We start from the raw sequence: 9,643 nt of genomic DNA on the forward strand, positions 1-9,643 counted from the left end.
CTTGAACAAACCGAAACAACCGTTGCGTTTCAGAAAATTTGAGGTGAACAAGCACCGTCAGATGTGATTTCCCAGAAGCACGAAATAACCACTTCATCAGTCATGACTACTCAATTTTATTTTCCACCGACTGAATTCTACAGAGACTCGCAATGATTTCTTACATAAAACCCTGTTTTTTAATAAGTGGTAAACACCACAGCGTACACTACTGAGTTATGGATGCACGCGGGAGGTTGCTAAGCACGAAAGAAGCGTAAGAGTCGCTCGAGGCGATAGCCGAGAGCGACTCTAGCTTCTTGAGTGCTTAGCAAACCTCCCAAGTGCATCCATAACTCAATAGAGTAAGCTGTGGTGTTTACCATATGTTTTATAACATAACATTGATACATTGTAGGTAAAGAGTTCCCTTTTATTTAAAAAATCTTACGTGCTCAGAAAAAACCAGCGCGCGCGGAAAAATAGTCTTTGCATTTGCTCACGTCAGCAGCGTACACCCATGGGTAAATGGGGGAAGCTAAATTGACCAATCAGAGCACGCGCTTTACTTTGGTTATGTTATAATACAACTTTTACCTTGCTTGAGGGTCTCAATGGATAAACACGGTCAACTAAGATTTACTGAAAACACTGGAGTGCTCAAAATTTGCTTTACTAATAGATCATTATAGTGAATGCGACCTTGTCCATTTTTTAAGCCCTGAAACGTAGCCTTTAAGACTTCCTTGAGCAAATTGAAACATCTAAATCCCGTTCAAGGAAGTTTGAAGTGAACAAGCACTATAAGGTGTGGTTGCTTAGGAGCACGAAATAACCACTCCATCAGTCATGACTCTCTCATTTTCCACCGACTAAATTTTACCGATACTTACAATTTTTAGATCTTGATACAAAAAACCTGTTTTTACAACTATTACCTTTCCGGAGGGTCTCGATGGGGTGATGACTTTTACAGCTAACGGCTAAAATTTTGCAGTGCTAATTTACGGCTAACGATTAATATCTTTCCTTTATTGTCACCAAAATGTTTTTACGGTTAACTTTTTTTTTACGACTATCAGTGAAAATTCTTCAATTTTTACGCCCGACGGCGATTTTTTTTTCGGCCGTTTTACGGCTAACTATTAATCTTATTAAGTGTCTCTGTCTGAGAAAGTGTTCCAGGGGCCAAAAGTGGTGGTCAACCGATTCGGCTGAAACTTGGCACAAAATTTGAGTGTAATAAGATATTTCAAAAGCCACTTTGGCTCACTTCTTTGACTGTTTGTTCTGGAGTTTCAGGGGGGGTCCCATTTGTGGCCTGTGGAGCACCAAAAATTCATCCTTCTAGATGGCATTTTGAAAGTGCTACAAAGCTCCATTGGTAAATTGTGCTTCCAAATGAATTTGACCATGGACTCTACTATAGTGGAGCTTTTACCTCATAAATGTAACTTTGTTCTCAGGTGATTAGACAGAGAGGGGCCTGGGGCTACAGTTAGGTCAAATTTGAGGCCAAAATCATTACCCAAAATTGTCAGTTTTCAAAAAACCATAACACTCACCTGCCTTCTTGCATAACCTGAACCAAATCCAGTATGTACTTTAGTGACCCATTTATCAAAATCAGTTGAGAAAAATTTGGCTTAATAAGGTTTGTTAGGTTTTTGGCACAAACTCTCCATGCCCCTCTAACGGCAAGCAAAATGGAGTTTTGAGCATAATTCATGCTATAAACAGACCAAATTCTTGACATAAAGCCTTTATTTTGTATTAGGTGAGTAAAAATGAAACACTAAAGCCAAATCAGTGTCATTATCTAGAAATATCTTCACTCATAGCTTACAAATGCTCTAAGAAGGCCTCTGATTAGCACTACAAACACTCAGCGGTTTAGCAAAATAAAGTAAAGTAATAAATGAAAACCTTGTACCCATCATAGAGCACAAATGACGATGTTCTGACCTAGATATGATAATATGTTTAAAAGATGTTGAACTTTCTCTGATCTATGTTTGGTGGGCCATATTTCCATACATATCATACTCCAAACATGCTAAGTCTCTATATTTTGTCAGGCCGTTTTTTACTTGAAAATAAAGTGACCTTAACTGGGTCTTAACCATTAAGCTAAGAATAAAACGATCGTTAAGAGATGATCCACGTCTGACCTTTGAATAGGCTGAATAGCTCTCGCAAATACCCATCACTAAGCGAGCATGACCATACATACATAAGCTTAGGTGACGCAGTGAGCACCGTCCAGGTGACTTGTGATCCACCAGAGATCCTAGGTACTTTAGAACTGAATAAATGGACCATCCAACAAAGAGGGAATTCACAGTCAGAAGAGCTGGACGAAAAAAATTATTGTTGCTGTTTAAATGAAATATTCCTCACGAGACATGAGATGATGCCAACAGAACCTGCCATTTTGGACGTGATAGTATTAGGACTAGACCTAGTTTCCAACCCTCCCCCAATTCAAGCATAAATGTTTATGTCCTTATCAAGTAATAAAAGTATAGCGATAAGTTTCAAGAAAAGTTTACGATGGCGCTTTTTTCCTTTAGAGGGGTAAATGATCAGTGCGGTGCCGTATCATGGGCTCTGCACGAAACAGGAATGACTCCTTTGTTGTATCACGATATTGACGTGATTGCTTGGTTAAAACACAAGTATAAGGGGTCAGGTGCGTCCGGTGCGTCCGGGGCGAGAGGAAGACCGGGTGATGCCAAAGCTACAAGAACAGGTAATTCAAAATATAAGAAAGGGCTCGTACACGCGCATAAATGTAGCAGATGGCTTTTCAAGTGCAACTCTCGCTCTGAGCGGTCCTCTCAACTTCCCATCTAAATAGTGCTATCTACTGCGAGGATCGTGCATCATACGTATCTAATACCGCAGTTCAAAATATATGAACTTCATATATTTCATTGTATCCAAACCTTATTAAGCCAAATTTTTCTCAACTAATTTTGATAAATGGGTCACTAAAGTACATACTGGATTTGGTATGAAGGTTATGCAAGAAGGTAGGTGAGTGTTATGGTTTTTTGAAAAATGACAATTTTGGGTAATGATTTTGGCCTCAAATTTGACCTAACTATAGCCCCAGGCCCCTCTCTGTCTAATCACTTGAGAACAAAGTTACATTTATGAGGTAAAAGCTCCACTATACTAGAGTCCATGGTCAAATTCATTTGGCAGCAAAATTTACCAATGGAGCTTAATAGCACTTTCAAAATGCCATCTAGAAGGATGAATTTTTGGTGCTCCACAGGCCACAAATGGGACCCCCCCTGAAACTCCAGAGCAAACAGTCAGAGAAGTGAGCCAAGGTGGCTTTTGAAATATCTTATTACACTCAACTTTTGTGCCAAGTTTCAGCCGAATCGGTTGACCACCACTTTTGGCCCCTGGAACACTTTCTCAGACAGGGACACTTAAGACCCTTTTGCCGACCTCGAGTTAAAATCGTCTATTTGGATCGTGACTCGAAATCTGTCTGAATTCCGCTGCAACATACGTACTAAAAGGAAAGTTTAAAAAGAAAACACACTTTTTACACATTTTTCCAATAAATACAAACTGTCGTTTTGTTTTGTTATGTTTTTGCAATGACAAGCATGTCAAGTGTCCTGGCAAAATAGCTGGACAGTATACAAGGGGTAATCTATGTACAATGGAACTCCATAGACTTTGCACTCCTTTAAAAGGGGATTTCCGACGATTTGTAGAGTTACAGAATAAAATGATTAGAAGCAGTATCTAGCAAAAGTTATTTGAAACAGGTCACTATTCAAACTCTGTAATTGGTGCTGCTGGTAAAGAAATAAAATATCGTCAGATAACCATCCATACTCACGACTTAACAGTCTTGATCACCTATCATTATCTCATGTCATTTCGAATGATAGGGCTCATTGTTCCCTGCTAGCCGTTCCATCGTTCTATTCGCAGAATTTTGCCGAACGCTGTACGATATTTCGAGCTTCTCAGGCAATAAATGAAGGGATTTACTGCTGAGTTACAAGACAGCGCTGACTGGGCCCAGTTGAAGCCTTTTCCAAACTGATCTGGTTTTGCTTTAAAATCGATGATGGCTGGAAGCAGAAGCAAAGGTAACCAACACAACGCATACACTCCGACCACTGTGAAAATGGTCTTGGCCACCTTCTTCTCTACCAAGACGCCATCTGTTCCCATCTGCACGCTTTGAATTCTGTTTTCCTGCCGTTTTGCGACGATGAAGATGTAGACATACACGATCATTGTTGTGATCAGCAAAACTGAGCAGTAAAGAGCAATATATATTCTGGACACCAAGTTAGGAGCGTAAAGGACACCGAATGTGATAGAAATGATCCAGACAACCAGTATTCCTACCAATGCATATTTGGTCGCCATGAAGGCATACCTGAATGGGAATCTGATCGCAGTGACGCGATCAACTGTCACCGCAAACATATTGGTGGCGGATGCAACCATAGAAGTATGCCCTAAGAAACTTCTCACCAGATCAAAATTTGCCAGTTCGGCTTCCGATTTTTCATCAGCGTCTTGATTGAAGTCGTATACCAGCATGGGTAAAAATATTGCACAGACTGTGAAGTCTGAGAACGCCAAGCTTGTGATGAAAAGATCGGGAATCGTGCGAAGATTTTTGTTGCTGGACACGGAAACAAGGACGAGAGAGTTCCCTAAGGAGCCGATCACGCTGGCTAAGGCGCAAATTATGGTGAGGATAATTGCTTCATTCTTAGTTAAGAGTTCACTGGTGCGAGTATATTCTGGAGTCGTTTGCTCAGGTAAACTAGTAGAACAGTTCCAGCACGTCTGATTAAACTGGTATTGATCCATCAGCTCAGAATGTCGCTGCTCTAAACAGAGAAATAAAAGAAGACAAAATAATGGAAACGATATCCTGATTTAAAGGCAAGGTCGAAATGCTTTGAGTTTTCCTGTCAATTTAGTAAGCTGCCGTGTGGCGTTAAAATTTTTGCGAGCATTTTACTTTGATGATTGGGGATTTATTTTTGTGTGTACTTTGCGATTGCATGAGATGATTCGCTATAATTGCTTTTGGAGACAAATTTTTGCGGTTTTCTAGTTGAGCGGCAGAACACTTGACTAAACAACGAAGAAAATTTTCTCACTTTTCTATCTTTAAGAGGTAGATATGATTTGTAGGTTGACATTTTGACAGCATCTTTTCTGTCTTTCCGCGCTTCTCTTTTAGACTTCTATATGATTCAGAAAAACTGAGTGTCAGTCATAAGAATGAACTCCAATGGTTGTGTTTCTTCTTCTTTGCCTACGTAATTCGGCTATCGAGAGGCCCAAGAAAATTTTAAGAAAAAGCAGATGGATAGGTGTTAGTAATTTAGCACTAACTTTTGAGGTTTTTTTTTTTTTTGCAATTATTCTCCTAGTATGTCTGTTTCAGTCATAAGTTATGTGTATTATTTTCAAAAATTCTACTTTAGTTTCACTTCATAAATTGTCTTTGTTTATTGTGGAAAAGAAGAAACTCTGGCATCGGTTTGAAATGATCTGCTTCACCTATGTTCATAAAGTCAGTGCATGTCAAAGCGAGCCCAAAACCACCACAGTAAGATATTTTGATAAAATAATTAACTGTCTAATGGAGGGCGAGAGAAGGCTCAGATAGAGAGGGAAGAAACATTTAGACCAGTGCTGATGTCGACTTCAATTTTGCTTAATTACCTTGATCTGCGGTTTGTCCTTGAGACTTGCTGGTCGCCGCCGTATAATTTTTTGTCTCAATATAAATGAACTAGTGTTGATCTGTACGGAATAAATCAGTCACGTTATCGACACAAGTCGCCATGATATCCTTTTTGTTTCACACGCATTATATGGGAACTTTGATTCTAGCTCGTCAAAATGGTTAACAAACTGTTTGAAAGGCTCAAAAGTTATAAATCTACCCCAAGATTCGTTTACCAGACATACATTATTTATCCGAGCAGCCTGCACCTGTTGTTTGTTATTGACTCTAACTGTCACCTAACGATTGTGCAATTTGTCGCAATTACAATAGATTATTCAAATAACGTCAAAGTTACGACTATCACAATAGCGCACACAACCCACTCAGTGAAATTGTGGCCGTTAATTATTTTCTTTAAGTCTAATAGTTAGATATCTACCAACTGGTAGACCATACAATTCTCTTTTGTTTCAGCTTCCTTCAATCATAAATATCCTTTGAAAAACTAGCTGAAGACTAGACCAAAGTCTTCTGGAAAAAAATTCTCTTTCTTTCATAAATAACCTAAACAAGGCGTAATATACTTGCTTCAGATATAACAGACAATGAAAAATTAAATAGCCATCTATCATATTGGAAAAAATCCATAAGGCATATTATTAATTAGTATTTGGTGACGTTAATAGTGTTGCCTATTACGGTTTTGTGAGAGAATGACAACTTCGCTCTCAATTTGATGTCTCAGTTCGTGAAGATAAAGTCTTTGTAATTAATTTCCCTCCTAGAATTGAAGTTCCTTCGGCAGTTTTGTGAGTGATTGGACAATTGTATGACAAAAAAAATGTTTCTTCTTTTCATTCTTAATGACTCCAGAGATTATCAACCTTAACTGGAACATTATTCCATGTCAAAAATTAAAGAGAGATTACATATTTTAAAAGTCTTTTCTTTATCCTATAATTAGCCTGATTTCAAGGAAGATATCTGTTTTGATACCACTTAAACTTTTATACAAGTTACGACTCTTTATCATCTAGATAATATCCTGAAAGCTCTTAAGTGACTCAAGCCTTCAATTTGAACGTCAAATTCTACGTGCAGCTTTTCACAACCTTTGCTACAATTTTGTTTCGCTTCAACCTTCCTCATAACAAGTGAGTTACCTAAAATGCAGAATATGTTATCAAAAAATTCGTGATCTAAAGCAATGGAAGATGAACTGTTCTTATAGCTAAACTTTAAATGTTAAACATAAATAGCTAAACTTGCTTTATATAATTTTGATGAACACCCAAAGCATTTGTTACTGTGCTTTACATATGCATATCCATTACCTGGTCCTTCAATTAATGTTATCGACGTTCTATGGGATGCTTTTTGAGTTACTATTTTTTTTTAAAAAAAATAACTAAATGTTAGCGTATAGGTTGGTGTATTGTGGTGTAGTGTCATCTGTTCAGCGCAATTTGGTGTATCTCTAAGCAATCTGATTGGCGCATCTCTTTTTTTGGTGTATCTCAACGTTACCTGATCCTTCAATCAGTGTTATCGACGTTCTATGGGATGCTTTTTATTAGTGTTGCTTACCTTTTCGAATAATGACAAGACTGTAAAGTCATTTGTTTCTTTTAAATTTATATAACTTTATGTTGTCAAACTTCTTTGTTAAGTCTTCGAGATTATGCTGCTTTCCCGTGCTTTCTTTCACAATCAGGGGCAGATTGACTAATCTCTTGTTGTTAATTGAATATGAAGGTTTATAGTCAACCTAGAATGTCTATAGAAAGTTTAACGTAAATGCTAAGTAGTTAAAACATCCAATTTTTTATAAAAATACATCTAGATCAATTTTTCTCGAAGTTGAAATAGATCGGTTAAAGAGTTTTTGGTAGAAAGTTTTACGAAATGTGAAAAAACATGACTTGTCCAAACATTCATCAATATAAGTGTGTTTCCATAAGGTCGTAGTAGTAGCAAGTAGGATAAATATTGTAAGAAATATACAACCGTTTTTAGAGACATGTTTCGAGGCGCGATTCCATACCGACCAGAATTAATTATGCATTTGCATGCGTTAATTTTGGCCAAACGATCTTGATTCTAATAATTTTTGGCTAGCTTTTAGTCACTGCATGATAACAACAATTTTACCTCTCACTAATAGGTAGATGTTTAGCAAAAGTCTCGCCATATCTCATGAGTTTCACAGTGAGAAATGTGATCATCTTTATACACGATGAAAACACATTGCAGACCAATAACCATCAGTCTAAACCCTAGATTGCATGTTGACGGACACCCGTATGACATATGTTCGCATAAGTGTACTTGTCTTTCTAACTTTCTGCATTTAATACTTTTTTTTAAAAAAAAATTCAATGACACGCAACTTACCTGGACAAAGAAGCTCTTATTTGTACCACCGAGCAGGCTCCAACGACTTCCGCGGCGAAGAATAACATGAATTGCAGATCAGACCACCCGGCGAATTTGATGGGATCAACTGAAACTGTTGCTGTAAACAAAGACCCTTTTTTGTATTTTAGGTGTGGATAAACTGGTTAAAGCCTGAAACGTAGATCCGACAGTTTAATTCTTTGATACGGAAAAAAAATTTCCTGTTTTTCCCACCTATCTTCAAGGTTAGCGTGAATTAATTTAAACGCTATTTCAATCAAGCAAGCATTCTCGCTCTGAGGGTCTTTTGACAATGTTAATTGCATCCGAAATTTACATAAAGATCTACAGCACTTTAAACAGTTGAATATCAAGCTTACTCTGTGGTAACTTAGTGCTGTCTTCTATATGATGTTTTGGTTTTTTTTATTTTTTTCTGCTGATTAGTTTTGTGCTTTTCCAAGTTATCCTAGAGAGAAAATAAGTTGTAGCAACTTGATCTAAATGTGTAACTGCCTTCCTTCCCTGAAGAACTCGATTTATTTTGCCGAAACTCGGTCTCCTTTCGCGTCTTTTCATTATTGAGAAATATTTCACAATGATTTCGGGTGGACATTTTAAAAGCTAAACGAATACCTGCTTTAACAAATAAACTCATCCCTAAATGTTCGAGATTAGTCTAAATTATAGTTCTGCGCCTCGTACAGAGAAAATTTTCATTTTAGACAAATACGGTCCCGTTTGTTCAGGGCCTCTTATGAAGTCCAAATCAAACAAACTTTGCAAAATTAAAATAACAGTGATGAAAGTCATGAAAATTTCATGCATCGGATGTGGACCCATAAACAAAATATGAAAAATCGCTGGAGGTTTCTCTTGCAAACTACCTGCTCCATTTTTTGAACTTTCATGTTGTTGCTTACAAGCTACTCTTAGGATGGGTTTGTCTTTTTTCGTAAAGATCGTATCAACCCTGGAAATGCTTTCTATAGCACGAGTCGGCATGCACTGAAGCTATTTCCTTTCTGAGTTGTCTTCAAAGCCAGAAAGGCGACCACCCACAGTTAATTTTCTATTGTCTCTCTTGTTTATGGCTATAGTTTTCAGTCGCTGTTGAAAATTAACTTCAGTTCAAAGTGAAGAATCTTAGAAGCCCTTCTTACCACTAATTCCAACTTATTATGCAAGCCCCTTCTTTAAAACATGACTTGCTTGTAACTTCGTTTTGTGAAATGCGAAAATGTCGCCGTGTGTTTTCTTCCACTGGGATAGATTAAGATCTTACTCCACTCATGAAACCCAGATCAGAACGTCGCTGGAGCTGGGATATACATTGCTTAGTCTTTAGTGATTGCATAACATAATACGTCGTTTCGCATTGTTCAAGTTGGGGGATGGGGGAGGGGGAAGGGGGTGGGGGTGGGGAGTGGGCGGGGTTGGAAGCTGTTGTGGCCAGATTGTGGTGAGTGGATTCTTTTCTAAAACACATCAGCAACAGCTCATAATTCGTGTTAACATCTGATTAAGAGT

At 37.9% G+C, this 9,643-nt stretch overlaps 1 protein-coding gene across 3 annotated transcripts; it reads right to left on the reverse strand.

Annotated features, from left to right (window-relative positions):
- Positions 1 to 990: 990 nt before the first annotated feature.
- On the reverse strand, positions 991 to 9,464 carry LOC111327811 (melanocortin receptor 4). Of its 3 annotated transcripts, XM_088758271.1 has the most exons (4): positions 9,277 to 9,464; positions 8,111 to 8,284; positions 5,710 to 5,790; positions 991 to 4,862 (listed from the first exon to the last, which is right to left on the reverse strand). In XM_088758271.1, exon 4 carries the CDS (start codon positions 4,840 to 4,842, stop codon positions 3,916 to 3,918), a length of 927 nt encoding a protein of 308 aa, XP_088614397.1. In that variant the 5' UTR covers positions 4,843 to 4,862; positions 5,710 to 5,790; positions 8,111 to 8,284; positions 9,277 to 9,464; the 3' UTR covers positions 991 to 3,915. The 3 variants fall into 3 exon arrangements, with proteins under 3 accessions (XP_088614397.1, XP_088614400.1, XP_088614398.1); XM_088758274.1 differs by lacking the exon at positions 5,710 to 5,790; XM_088758272.1 differs by lacking the exon at positions 9,277 to 9,464 and having other exon boundaries at positions 8,111 to 9,197.
- Between the last annotated feature and the right edge of the window lie 179 nt (positions 9,465 to 9,643).

This window comes from Stylophora pistillata, chromosome 4, assembly GCF_964205215.1.
Source record: "Stylophora pistillata chromosome 4, jaStyPist1.2, whole genome shotgun sequence".
Classification (NCBI taxonomy): domain Eukaryota; kingdom Metazoa; phylum Cnidaria; class Anthozoa; order Scleractinia; family Pocilloporidae; genus Stylophora; species Stylophora pistillata.

What these genes read in the sequence shown, in the direction of transcription:
- LOC111327811 (XM_088758274.1), bottom strand. Translation starts at nt 4,842, where the DNA reads ATGGATCAATACCAGTTTAATCAGACGTGCTGGAACTGTTCTACTAGT.